The 14,989-nt window shown below is 44.6% G+C and overlaps 1 protein-coding gene across 1 annotated transcript in view; it reads right to left on the reverse strand.

Annotated features, from left to right (window-relative positions):
• Positions 1-14,989, reverse strand: part of LOC126365942 (bestrophin-4) — a 524,562-nt gene that overhangs the window by 24,607 nt on the left and 484,966 nt on the right. The window contains exon 9 of the mRNA XM_050008717.1: positions 11,376-11,658. Coding sequence (XP_049864674.1) covers positions 11,376-11,658 — 283 coding nt within the window. The remainder of the gene's footprint in view (positions 1-11,375; positions 11,659-14,989) is intronic.

The raw sequence follows: 14,989 nt of genomic DNA on the forward strand, positions 1-14,989 counted from the left end.
ATCTGCAAACAAAAAGGATTTCTAAATATCTAGGCTCGATAACTGCTGCTGATGGAAATCTCAGTGCAGAAATCTCTAACCGCCAGAGCAGCATGTGACTCAAAGCGCGTTCTGTATTCTGATTCAAATCTGTCTCAAGTCGAAACTATATCGTTCTGTAACCCTTTCAGATGCACTGTACGGTGCTGAACGTTGGTCTTCAACAACAGAGATGGAACTACGACTTGCTGTGATGGAAGCAAAGATGCTCCGGTGGATATCTGTATTAACACTACACGATGATATCACAAATGATGAAATTTGTAAGTTACATCGAGTAGTGTCAGTAGAAGACAAGGTGAGAGAAGTCATCTACTGTGGGATGGGTATGTTTTTACAGCAAGCGCAACAACGGTGGTGAAGACAGGTTTTAGTTTTAGAGTAAATGGTAAACAGCTGATAGGAAGACATGGCCAGCGGTGGCTTGACACCCTGCACGAAAATCTGAATACTCGCACCTGCACCGTGATGAGGCACAAGACCGGATAAAAATTGCGATGAAGAGCAATAAAAGCGGACCACACCGGTGCGTGACAAACACTAAGGAGGAATAAGTCCTGTATGCTTTCTGCTCACGTCACATCTGCACTTACCGAAAGAGAGGGGCAGAGGGGGAGAGATTCAATAAATTTAAATTAAAAATTAGTAGTTTATTTGTTTAAACATAAATTTACAATGCATCACCAGTTATTAAACATTTCAAACTAACCAAAAATTGATACTTTATACTAAATATACGAAAAATTCGCATTTAATTAAATAAATACATTAGTTTTGAAAATACTTGTTTTTTCAAAAGACACATTTTATTTACTTCTGCTTTAAATAAGTTACTTTATTCGTCTCTGGTAACCGTAGTCATGGCTCACGTACAACCGAAGATTCTGACCAAGTATGCAAGTGAAAACACTGAAACGTGAAGAGTGAGTGAGAAACATTCGTATACCTGAGGTGGCCACAGTGATTATGAGGAGAGGTCAAGTGAAAACCAAACACATGTCACAACGGGACCACGGAATGGCTCCATTCAAAAGTGATCACTGCAGGCGTTAAGACATGTCTCACTGGGAGATGAGGCGATCAATTCCAGTTTTGTAGAACGCGATCGGCCGCTGACAGATCCGCAACTACACCTACTCTTGCACTTCCTTGTCCGACTGAAACCGACGTCTACGCGCATGTCTTTTTTCAGATCCCTAAAGATGTGAAAAACACGCGGTGAAGGATCCGGGCTGTACAGAGGGGGTGTTTTCCAATGAAATCGGTGAGGCATAACCCTTATCGGATTGGTAGTGTTGGGGTGCGCATTATTGAGCAACAGGATAACTCCGTCCGACATCATTCCAACAACCTGAGGGCAAACGGCGAAGCTAACAGTGGAAACATCCACATCGCCCCTGCAAAGAAATCGAAAGCTGTTCACTCAAGTTCCGGTAAGGTCATGACTGCTTCCTCCTTCGACTGCAGAGCCCTCTACTCCTTGAGTTCCTCGAGAGAGAAACCACAATCATTACACAGATCTCCACTGGAGAAATTGCGACGTGCCATAAAGTCAAAACATCCAGGAGTACTTTTGGACGGACTCATCCTATTGCATGATAACGCCCGCCCCCACACTGACAATCGGACGAAGGTTACTCTTCAGTGATTTGGGTGGGAAACACTGCAGCACTGCCCGGATCCTTCACTGGGTGATTTTCGCATCTTTGGCGATACGAAGAAAGACATGCGCGGAAGTCGCTTTCGGCCGGACGAGGAAGTGCAAGAGTGAGTACGGTTGTGGATCCTTCAGCGCCTGACCACGTTCTATGAAACTGGAATGGATCGTCTCTTCTCTCAGAAGTATAGCCGGCCGCTGGTGGCCGAGCGGTTCTGGCGCTACAGTTTGGAACCGCGCGACCGGTACGTTCGCAGGTTCGAATCCTGCCTCGGGCACGGATGTGTGTGTTGTCCTTAGGTTTAAGTAGTTCTAAGTTCTAGGGGACTTATGACCTCAGCAGTTGAGTCCCATAGTGCTCAGAGCCATTTGAACCATTTTTTCAGAGGGATAAATGTCCTAATGCGCGTGGTGATTACATTTGAATGGAATCGTTTCGTGGTCCCGTTGTGGCGGTATTCGATTTTCATTTGAGTACCTCCTTATAGTTATTCTGTTGCTTCATTTGACTGAAAAAGTCGACTGAACGAAAAAACAATTTTCTGGCTAATAGATTGTTAAAAGCAGTCTGTTATCCCATGATTAACTTTACATAACATTAACTGCGGTGCACACGAACGATATGCTCAAATTATTTCGTGCTAGAGATCCCCGACAGAGTTCCAGTTTGGAGCAAACGAAAGTAATATGTATTCTTAAGATTTTGTTTGCGTAATATGTTCACCAAATTCACTAACAACAGAATTTCTCCATGTCAAAAGCTCTGTAACGTTGCCAGCAAATGCATTTTCGTAAACTTGCCTTACATCTACGAAAACGTCTGGGTTTCCAGCCGGGTAGCTGTGTTAAAATAACAGGAAGTTTCAGAGAGTGATATACTCATCGGTTTGACTCTTCGGCAGATGATAATGAATGTGACACTCTTCAATGTGTCGCGGTGTCTAAACATCGCCACCCGGATGGAAAATCGAGTGCTTTTCGTCAACAGAATAAGCAAGGAGTGTCTACATTCACACATTTCCGTATATCGCCTTAAAAATTTGATACCCTTATTAAAACTAAAATATCAGCCCTAATAGCTGTACGCGTTAAACAGCTGCTTCTAGGACTGGGAGCTGCGCCGGCCCCGGATCCAAACCGCCCGGCAGACTAACGACGACGAAAGCCGGTGTGCCAGCCAAGTCTCGATCTGGATTTTAGGCGGTTTATCCCATCTCAGTAGGTGAATATCGGACCGACACCCACGTCCCACCTCACTTACACGATGTGCGAACATTTAGAAAACATTTGCTCATTTTCACATGAATGACGCCATTCGCAGACAGTTGGCGCATCCATTTTCCGTCCAGGACCGGAGACTATCTACCTTACCTGTCTACGTTCAGAGCAGCGGTCTTCAATCGTTTTTGGTCAGGTGCGAATGCTGACCTTATGGGGTGGCATTCGGGCCACATCCATAGCGATCTTATTATTAATTGGGAAGCTACATAGATTTGTATGTTACGAATCACCAATGGGCTATCTATAGTAAGGGCGCGATAAATTGGCCAATGACCCTCAACTGCTGATCGTTGAATCTCGGAACCATTCCGAACACTTCGTTCAACCGTTGTCTGCTTAACATTGCTGCCACCATCAGAGACCCCAGAGTTGTGACAATGAAATTGCCTGACTAAGTGGTGTTGTGAGCGGGTGATTCATTGACTAATGACAGTAATTTTACTTATATTTGAAAGCATTACGCAATATGAGACACGATCACAAATGTTTACTAAATGTTTTGAATGTCAGTTTTCGTCTACTGATTGCACTGTATTAGAATGGTCTTAATTTAAGTTCACTGGGCGTGATGGTGCAGAGATTTGCATACTGTACTCGCATTCTGGAGGTCAATGGTTCAAATCCCCATTCTGCTGCCCAGATTTAGGTTTGCTTTGTTGGAAGACAGTAAAACTTTACCACTCTCACAGTGTAGCCCCGGTATGGCCGCCGTACTTACACCTTTGCCTCTGCGGTAAGCGGCTAACTTTATTTACCTCACAGCTGAATTCACCAACGGCAATTAAAATTAAGCGCATGCTACGATCTTACAATGTCTTTATTTTCTTTTTTTTAGCAGGAAAACTACTCTCCTGAAAAGTTCTTAGCGTTAGCTGACTTTTTTTGCCTCTGGTGTTAGTTGTTAGAAGCATATTATAAAACACAGCTGAGAACCGCAGGCCGCAGGAAAACTTGACTCGCCTGCATGGGAACAGCGGGCTGCAATTTGACTATCTCTGGTCTCTGGTAAATCAGATGTTAGTGTGTTCAAATGTGTGTGAAATCTTATGGGACTTAACTGCTAAAGTGACTAGTCCCTAAGCTTACACACTACTTAACCTAAATTATCCTAAGGACAAACACACGTACCCATGCCCGAGGGAGGACTCGAACCTCCGCCGGGACCAGCCGCACAGTCCATGACTGCAGCGCCCAGACCGCTCGGCTAATCCTGCACGGCTCAGATGTTTAAATGGGAGAACATTTTCTAAAAGTTTGCGGAACGTGGGTACCAGCCCGGTATTTACCTAATTGGATACAGGAAACCGCCTAAACACCACATCCAGTTTCACTGACTTACCAGCCCTCGTTGTTAATTCTCGAGACGGATTCTATCTGGGGCACGCACGTGGAAGCGGTGCGTTAATGCTCAAGTCTGTACCGGTGGGTCGCTGGATATGTTAATGTGAATTTCATATTTCCGAAAATATCCCCCCTCCCCCCCGCCCACACACACACACGTAACCTAGATCGAATTATGGTGGACACAATTTCTCTAAGGCGAGAGACCACTCGCAGTCAGGTATCCTAGAGTTGTTGGCATCTCATTTTAAGGTGGCTATCTCATCTGCATATCCTCGCTGCCTGGAGAACCTAACACTATGTAATAGTATTGTGGACCGCTCTCAACTGTATTGCTGATTCCGTACGTATGTTCTCCAGGTGTAGCTTTCAGGCACAACGGAGAAAATGTGAAACGAGGTCGATGTCCTAAGGGAAAAAACAGCAAATAGGCAATCGCTGTAAAGGGAGTGAGGCGAGTTTTCTCCGTTCATTTATAGCCGCGTCCTTGAGGGTAGCTCGCAATTGCGAGTAACGAGGAGAGGATGGCCGAGCGCCGCAGGTTTCCAAACCGCAGCTGAGCCGAGCAAAAACCGCCGCTACTTCGCCTGCTTACGAGTCTATGGTAGGCCGAGGCACGCAGCTGCTGCAACTCGGCAGCCCCACCGTGCCGGAATGTCCGAAATGCTCAACAGTAAACACCACTGAGCCAAGTACTGACTTGATACGCCAAACTGTTACCACGCTTTCTTAATAGTCAGCCTATAATTTTGGGGTTTGTCTGGACAAGTAGCCATATTGAACGAAAGAAGAGCTTACTATTAACTATTATAAGCGATAAAGACAACATAGCGGTGTAATCCAATTCGAAAGGAAGCAGATGCTGACAGACGTGAATATTACCGAACTATTAGTCTAGTAACTCATAGCTGCAAAATGTTGGCACGAATTATTTACAGGAGAATGGAAAAACTGTCGGAAACCGACCTCGGGGAAGATCAGTTTGAGTTCCGGAGAAATGTAGGAACACGCGAGCTCATGCTGACCTTACAACCTATCTTAAAAGATAGTTTAAAGAAGGGTAGACCTGCGTTTGTACCATTTGTAGAGATTGAGATAGCTTTGGATAATTTTGACTGGAATATACTTTTTGAAATTTTGAACGTAGCGTGGGTAAAATGCAGGGAACAAAAGATTATCTGCAGCTTGTACAGAAAGCAGACGGCAGTCGAAGAACATGAAAGGGAAGCAGTAGTTGAGTAGGGAAATAGACAAGGGTGTAACCTATCCTCAACCTTACTCAATCTGTAGATTGAGCAAGCAGTGAAGGACAAAAAGTTTTAGAAGGAATTAAAATTCAGGGAGTAAAAATAAAAGCTATTGAGGCTTGCCAATGACTGACTTGGAACAGCTGTAGAATGGAATGTGCAGTGTCTTAGAAGGTGCGTATAAGATGATGAACAAAAACAAAAGAAATACAAGGGTAATGGAATGTAGTCAAATCAGGTGATGCTGAGGGAATTAGATTACGAAATGAGACACTAATGGTAGTAGATGAGTTTCGCTATTTAAGCTACAAAATAAATGATGATGGACAAAGTAGAGAGAATATGGATACAGGTTGGCTATAGCAAGCAAAGAATTTCTTAAAAAGAGGAATTTCTTAATACTACATATAAATTTAAGTGTTAGGAAGTCTTTTCTGAAGGAATTTGTCTCGAGTGTACCCTTGTGCTGAAGTGACACGTGGACGATAGGCAGTTCAGACAAGAAACGAACAGAAGCTTTTGAAGTGTGGGGCTACAGAAGAATCCTGAACAATAGATGAGTAGAACGCGTGACTACTGAGGGAGTACTGAGTACAACTGGGGAGAAAAGAAATTTGACACAACTTGATTAAAAGAAGATTTCGGTTGGTAGGACACATTCTGAGACATCAAAGAATCACCAATTGTAGGGGATGTAGGACATAAAAATTGTAGAGCGTTAATACTGTAAGCAGGTTCACACGGATGTAGACTGCAGTAGTCAGTCGGAGATGAAGGACCTTGCATAGGATAGAGTAACATGGAGAGCTGCATCAAACCAGCCTTCGGAGTGAAGACCACACCAATATCTGATTCGTTAAGTTGCAAGTAAGAATGCACGTCCAAAACAGCCAACAATATTTGTGAAAGTGAGTACGGACATGACAACACCACCTACGGAGAAACTGTATCCTGCATAACAGCCGATAAAATATTTAAGTGAATATGGTGGAGAATGCCGATAGTCACACCCGTTCGGCCACCCGGTTATTTTCTTTTATGGTAAGAAGTTAACATGTGATGAAGCTGCAAACTGCACACCACGTGGTTCAGTTTTTGTTTACTATGAAATCTAAAGTAAAAACAAACTGCATTTCGGAGCTGCACACGCCCAAAGTGCATAAATGCGAAACTTAAATCGTAACGGTAACTGTATGTCGCCAAGGTCCTGATAGTTGTTACTGGAGCAGTATACCGTGTAGATGACGCTATGAGACAATCACTGCGCAGTGGAATTTCCGCTGTCATGAAAATTCATGATTGATTAAAATCGGGTTTCGGGCCAGGATTCTTATCTTTCTCAGACAGCGATCTTACCGACTGAGGTATCGAGGCACGACTCGCGAACCACCTTCATAATTTAGTTGCATACCTACCTTTCTCCCGCTTTCCAAACAGCATATACTTCTGCTGGATCGCTACGTTTTTCCATGTGAATGTCCGATTCCTTATGCAGAACACAAAAAAATGAATCCTTGATAATACACAAGCCTTTTGTTCGAATACACGAAAGAGTCAAATATGTCGTAGCTGCCGTTACACTAAAACAACAAGGGCTTCAGTAATATCTTTAAAAGCTCTGACATCAAATGACGATCATTTGCTCTACAACTAAGTCCTTAGCGAGAGAAATTCGCTTGCGATTCTTTAGTTGCTTTACGAAGACATAAAAGCAAATATTAACTTTTCTATATTTGCTGTCTAGCAACCGCTTACAAATTTACAAGTTCTCCTGATATGGTCTGTATATGAAATTCTTGGACAACAGTGTATTTTTGCTGACAAGTAATGACGATTTTTATTTTTATTAAAAATGAAACACCTCCAGCTGTACATAATTTGAGAGAAATTTGCTAACATCGAGTATTGATTTTTAAGTGTCAGAAGTCGTTTCTAAAAGTATTTGTATGGGGTGTAGCCATGTATGGAAGTGAAACGTGGACGATAAATAGTTTGGACAAGAAAAGAATAGAAGCTTTAGAAATGTGGTGCTACAGACGATTGCTGAAGATTAGATGGGTAGATCACATAAGTAATGAGGAGGTATTGAACAGAATTGGGGAGAAGAGGAGTTTGTGGCACAACCTGACTAGAAGAAGGGATCGGTTGGTATGGCATGTTCTGAGGCATCAAGGGATCACCAATTTAGTATTGGAGGGCAGCGTGGAGGGTAAAAATCGCAGAGGGAGACCAAAAGATGAATACACTAAGCAGATTCAGAAGGATGTAGGCTTCAGTACGCACTGGGAGATGAAGCAGCTTGCACAGAATAGAGTAACATGGAAAGCTGCATCAAACCGGTCTCAGGACTGAAGACCACAACAACAACGTGAAACCTGTCACTTTTACATAAGTTTTCTTTACACAAAATAATTAATTTTTTTTACAATTACTACTTCATATCTAAGAATTCATGTATTGATTGGAAGGAGTTGTCATTCAGAAATTCTTTTAATTTGCTTTTAAATGTTGGTTGGTTATCTGTCAGTCTTTTAGTACGATTTGGCAAATGACCTAAGATTTTTGTGGCAGCATAATTCACCCCTTTCTGTGCCAAAGTCAGACTTAATCCAGAATAATGAAGTTCATCCTTTCTTCTAATATTGTAGCTATGTACTTTGCTGTTATTTCTGTATTGGGATGGTTATTAATAACAAATTTCATAAGTAAATATATGTTTTACGAAGGTACTGTGAATATCCCGAGTGCCTTAAATAAATGTCTGCAAGGTGATCTTGGGTGGGCTCCAGATATTATTCTGATTATACGCTTTTGTGCGATGAATACTTTCTCCCTCAATGACGAATTGCCCCAAAATATGATGCCGTATGAAAGCAATGAGTGAAAATAGACATAGTAGGCTAATTTACTGATATGTTTATCACCAAAATTTGCAATAACCCTAATAGCATATGTGGACAACGGCCTTGCCGCAGTGGATACACCGGTTCCCGTGAGATCACCGAAGTTAAGCGCTGTCGGATGTGGCCGGCAGTTGGATGGGTGACCATCCAGGCCGCCATGCGCTGTTGCCATTTTTCGGGGTGCGCTCAGCCTCACGATGCCAATTGAGGAACTACTCGACCGAATAGTAGCGGCTCCGGTCAAAGAAAACCATCGCAAGGACCGGGAGAGCGGTGTGCTGACCACACTTCCCTCCTATCCGCATCCTCAATGAGGATGACACGGCGGTCGGATGGGTCCGATGGGCCACTTGTGGCCTGTAGACGCAGTGCTAAAAGCATAACTAGTTGAACCTAACCGTTTCATCAGATCATCGATGTGTTCCTTCCAATTCAGTTTCTCATCAATGCACACCCAGAAATTGTGAGTATTCTACCTTAGCAACAGACTTCCGTAAACCGCGATTTCTCCGTCCTGTGTCTGATTCACGATGTTCTGGACGGAATATAGCATTTCGGTCTATATGTGGAAAAATGTAAGTTAATGCCGATGAGCAGGAAGAACAAGCCTGTAATGTCTGGTTACAGCGTTACCAGTGCCCTGCTTGACATAGCCAAGTCGTTTAAGTATTTGGGCGTGACGCTGCGAAGCGAAACGAAAGGGAACGAGCATGTGAGAGCTGTGATAGGGAAGGCAAAAGGTCAACTTCGGTTTATTGGGACAGGTTTAAGAAAGAGTGGTTCACCGGTAAAGGAGATTGCACGTAGGACATTGGTGCAACCTGTACTAGAGTATTGCTCGACTTTTTTTGGATCGTTGAAGGAAGACGTCGAAGCAATTCAGAGGTGCGCTGCTAGATGTGTTGCCGGTATGTTCGAACAGCTCGTAAGTGTCACGGATAGGCTTCGGGATCTCAAATGGGAATCCCATTGACACGTTCATAAGTGAGGTGTTTGATTGTGAACCGCCTGTCACCTCTAATAAGCGTGTCCGCACGTTCCAACACTGCAGGAGTCATACCCGTGATCTGCGAGCACTTCTTAATTCCATTGCTTCCAGTAAACACTTTATTATTATTATTATTATTATTATTATTATTATTATTATTATTATTATTATTATTATTATTGTTAGCCTATTCAGCTTCGAGCAACGCGAGGAAATCGTTGGGATGCGTGCTGCAAATTATTAGAGAAACTGTAAAATCCCTGGGTCAGGATTTCCAACTACGATTTAAGCACTGCTTCTCCTGAATAAGCGTTCAATGGTTTAACCACTGCGCAATTTTCCTCTGTTCCAATTCGGAATCAAAGCGCCTTCAGCACACTCGAATAGCGCTTATGACACCTATAAGAAAATAACGTAATTATTCTTAATAGCGAGAACGCGGTGTCTACGTTAAAGTAGACGTTTACACCGAAACGAATTTGATATTAGTCGTCGATTACAGAGCTGCAGAACTGTGATTCTAGGCTTACTGCCGTCTACCTCAACTGCTAATTTCTGCTCGAGAGTCAATACGTGTAGCAAGGGTAAACGGTGTTCTGCATCTAAGGGATCTTTAGCAAGTAATGCACTGACCCTACATCTAAGAAACGTCCTTGCAAGTATGGAATAGTAATTATTATGCGACACTCCAAACGAAATGTAAATTTCCGCGGCACTATTTCAGATTCAGGGAGTTAGGAAAATCCATTATCTTGAAAGATCAGTTGTCCTATTTACAGCACTTCCTTTCATCGAAGATAACTCAAGGAAATTAAGCATCGTCATTACTCTTCGTACGTCCATATTTAAATATGTGGAGCACGTATTGGTCTCACCGCGGATTTCTAGTACTCAGCCACACGCAATTGATATCATCAAAGTGTATGGGCCTGAAGATAGCGTTGACGCAACGTCGAAACTAGTAGCCAAATAAATATGAAGTATTTTTCAGAAACGCTTTCCTTGCCATTGCCAGTCCACATTTTACATCCACTCTACTTCGACCCTCATCAGTTATTTTGCTCCCCAAGTAGCAAAACTCCTTTACTACTTTAAGTGTACACGTTCCACATCATTACGAAATGTCGTATTCATGATCTATGGAACAAGTATTAATGTATGTATGTATGTACTGCTTTAAGTTTTGACGCCAGGATATGAGCCTGTAGGTTAGCAGTTATTCCCGTGGTTTTGAAGACGTCCAACATTCGGTTCAGTAAGGTAATACGCTCCTCCCAAGTTTTCGATGCAATAAGCAAATCATCAAGAAACACTGTTATCCTGCTTCTGAGTTCTGGGCCTAGTGCATAATCTAGAGCTGCTATAAAGATTCCAGCACTAATGTTGAGTGCGAAAGAACTACGGTGAATTGGTAACTTCTTCTGGAATAAATGAAAGCCGTATACTTCCTTGATGACTCATCCAGCTTGACTTGCCAATAAGAGCTCCGCAAATCAATGCTCGTCAAATATTTGACATCCTGGAACCGTTGTATAAGTTCGTCTATGTTTTCCGGATGTGTTCTTACTGGAATTATGATTTTATTTCTCTGGCGTCGAGTACCAGTCTAACAGTCCCATTTGCTTTTGGCACGACTAACAGTGGGGAGCAGTATGAGCTTGTAGAGGGTTCGATCAAACCCCATTTCAACATGCGATCTATTTCCTTCCGAACTTGAGCCTTTAACCTCCAGTGAACAGGATAGAAAGTTCAAATTGCCAGTAGCGAAAAGGCGACAGTTATTCTTCCCTCGCTGCATAGGAGAAACTGGATAAGACTGGTACGAAGCACCAGCGGCCGCGCACCGCACAGTGGCCCGCAGCGCACAGAACGTGTGCAGGAGCAGACGCAGGACTGCGGAGCGGCGCTGGCAGACTCACCTGACCTGCTGACGCGGCGGCCCGACTTGCGGCCGACGAGGCGGTCGTAGAGCGACATCTTGTGCGGGTGGTGCGCGCCGTTGGCCGGCTGGCCGCCCCCGCCGTTGACGACGCCGACGCCGATGCCGCCGCACTCGGGGCTGGAGTAGACCGAGTTGTGGCGCGTGCGCCCGAACGGCGCCGTCGCGTACGTCGTGCCCGACGACCGGCCCGAGCCCATGCGCTGCAGCTGCCGCCGGAACCAGTTGCCGCGCCGCTCCACCAGCGGCGTGTCCACGCTCTCCTGTGGACACGCGACGCGGCAGCCGCACTGTCAGAGCCAGCCACAGGCACGCCGGACAAAACATTACACACCACCACCTGGAGACTTCGTGCTAAAAACCTTCCAACACCGCGTCTTACAAGGAGACGGCACGAGCGTGGGGTAGGCGATTTTGTCCTGCACAGCCGAAAAAAAAAGTGCCAGTGGAGGAGTAGAACCCGAGACCTCTGGCAAAAGAGTCCAAACCCTAAACATCCAGGCCAGACGGCGGCTCGGCAATGGACTATCATTTTATACTCATAAGGCACCTAAAAAACTTTGGACCGATTTTTCCCGGGATTTTCCGAGTAGTGCGCCCTAATATTTTAACCACGTGAGGTGTTAGGGGTCCTCTTTCACCACACAAAATTTCGGACAAATCCCGGACCCCACGGTCGTGCCGTCTCCTTGTTAGACTTGGTAATGGCCTCAGTTACGCGAGGAAGTGACTCTAAAACTTCTCTTTGGCATGCCGTACCCAACGTAAGCCGCTCACATGATGACATTCCATAAAGCAAGTCCGGCCGTGGTGGGCCGAGTGTGCTGGCAACGGGTGGGCCAACACTCCGCCTGTATCGCCTTGGCTCGTTTCTTCCCTGAAGTACTCGATCCAGCTCGACATTCCATGGAGTACAGCGGTGCGGCGTTTTTCGGTCGGCACAACCCTTTTCATTTCGTCGTGGGGACTGCGCTGTTTACTCTCCGCTGTTCGCTCGTGGTATGAAGGAGGTTCACAGGTACAGTGGATAGTGGCACAGAAAGGGACAGTCTAGCGATCTATCGTCACAAGCCTTTAAAAATGAGTAGGATTGGCACGAGAGAAGGATGAGAATTCTCAGCAAATTCTCGGGAGTCGCATAAGGGACGAGCACCGCAGATTTACTAAGAAACAATATCACAACACTACACAGAAAGAATTTAAAGATTTAGTTGACTGTGAAAGAACGAAGAACTACAACAATCGACAGATGGGAATCATTGTTCTGTAGATCAAGAATAATTTGCAGTCATGCAGGACGTGAAGAAATTGGTACTACAAACTGTAAAATTTCTGAAGTCGCGTGCATTATTCCACTGTCAGTTGGAACAGTTTCCGATGGAACTGAACGAAGAGCATGGATTCTTTACACTGATGAACCAAAACATTATGACCACGTGGTTAATAGCTTATTTTTCTGTCTCTGCAATGAAATACATAATTTATTATGCGTATCGGATGTCAGACAGTTTGTTGGTAGGTTTGTGGAGGTATGTGGCATTAGATTTCTAAGCACAGGTCATATAATTCGCGTAAACAAAGGGCCGCTGATTTGCGTAAACGGTGATGGCGCCCGATAGCGACCCAGATGGGTTCCATTTATATCAGGTGAATTTAGTCGCCGAGACATCAACGTGAGTTCACTGTAATGCTCTTCAAACCACTGTAACACAGATATGGTTCAGAGACACGGACAATTCTATTGCTGAAAGGTGACATCGCATTGGGGGAAGACATCAAGTATGAAGGGATGCAGGTGATCTACAGCTGATATGGTGTCTTCGATTACTACCACAGGTCCCACGAATGTCTCACATAGCGTAATACCGCTTCCACCAGCCTGCATCCGTGGCGAGCTGCTCCTGTTGAGCAGCCGTTCACCTCGATGACGGCGTTTGTGAAGACGACCATCGACGTAATGTAGCAAAAATGTGATTCACGCGAAGAGCCGACACGTTCCCACTGATCGACTTTCGAATGCCGATGGTCCCGTGCCCATTGCAATCTTAACTGACGATGTCGTTGGGTCAACATGTGAACCCTTAGGTGTAGTCTGCTGCAGAGTTCAATATTCAACAACGTAGGATGAACGGCGTGCTCCGGAACACTTGTGCGTGCACCATCATTGAGCTCTTTCAGCAGAGATGCCACAGATCACCACCCATCCTACTTTATAGAGCAGACAAGGCCCCGAATCTCACGTTCTGTGAAGATTAGTGGACGCCCAACCTTTTAGCGCCTAGAAGTAGTTTCACTGTCCAACCTCTTTCTGTATACGCTCACGATAGTAGCACTTGAACACCAGCTTTGCCGTCTTCGAGATACTTGTTCACAGGCTCTGCGCAATAATAATCCGCCCTTTGTCAAAGTCGTTTATCTCAAAAGATAGCCTCATTTGCAGCCCTTATCTTTGCTAGGGAGATCCGCCGTTCGTGTTTGTTCCGCTTACATACTTTTGTTACCGCGTCATGTGCATCCAACATCACGGTGGGCAATGGTCATAATGTTCTGGCTTATTGGTGTATATACCTGTTACTTCAAAGTACGTTGGTTAAGCAAAGAGCCATGCGTGGAACGATTTTCGACTCTAAACTTGCTCTTGTTGAATTTATGAACGAAAACGGACTGCATGAACTAAAGCTAGAACATTTGGAATTGATTTCGGACGGTAACTTTAAAGTAGACTTGAGTGCACACTGCTCGCAGTGCGACATTGCAAGGCGAGAACCATCTTCTGACTTAGTGGGGCCCGCATCTCGTGGTCGTGCGGTAGCGTTCTCGCTTCCCGCGCCCGGATTCCCGGGTTCGATTCCCGGCGGGGTCAGGGATTTTCTCTGCCTCGTGATGGCTGGGTGTTGTCCTTAGGTTAGTTATGTTTAAGTAGTTCTAAGTTCTAGGGGACTGATGACCATAGATGTTAAGTCCCATAGTGCTCAGAGCCATTCGAACCATTTGACTTAGTGGGGATGGATTTAAAAGGAAAATCGCGTTGTGGAAGGAATATATTCTGACAAACACTGTCCAGTTCACTAAGCTCACTGCCGTCAAAGAAAACGCGATGTTCGAAGAATTCATTGTGACCTTGAAAGAATTACAAGGATCGTTTCCTTAAACATTTTGAAGACTCTGCCAATCCTACACTTTTTTCCGACCTGTTTTCGAGGCTATTTGCGGTTTCAGTTGAAAGAGCCCTTCTGCATGTGTGCTGTAACTGATTGATCTGCAAGGTAATTCCCATTTTAAAGACAAGTCGCTGTAACGTCAAAATTTTCCAGGACATTAGCACTGCCTCAGGTACAGTTTCCACGTCTTAATCACGAGGTTGTGAAAGTGCTACAATATTTCGACCAACATTTGTTTGTGAAAGACGTTTTTACGATTATGAAAAAGTAAGTCGCGATTACGTGAGCGCGAAAATCGAGTGCGTTCACAGTTTCCCCCTCCTCCCGCCCGGTCAGCGTTGCGTGAAGATGGGGTTGGGCTGATTGTGCAGCGAAGGTGAGTGCTATGGTATTCGTCACTCGTGCCAGGACACAGCCCGCGTGTTGAAATCTT

The sequence above is a fragment of the Schistocerca gregaria genome, chromosome 4 (assembly GCF_023897955.1).
Source record: "Schistocerca gregaria isolate iqSchGreg1 chromosome 4, iqSchGreg1.2, whole genome shotgun sequence".
Taxonomy (NCBI): domain Eukaryota; kingdom Metazoa; phylum Arthropoda; class Insecta; order Orthoptera; family Acrididae; genus Schistocerca; species Schistocerca gregaria.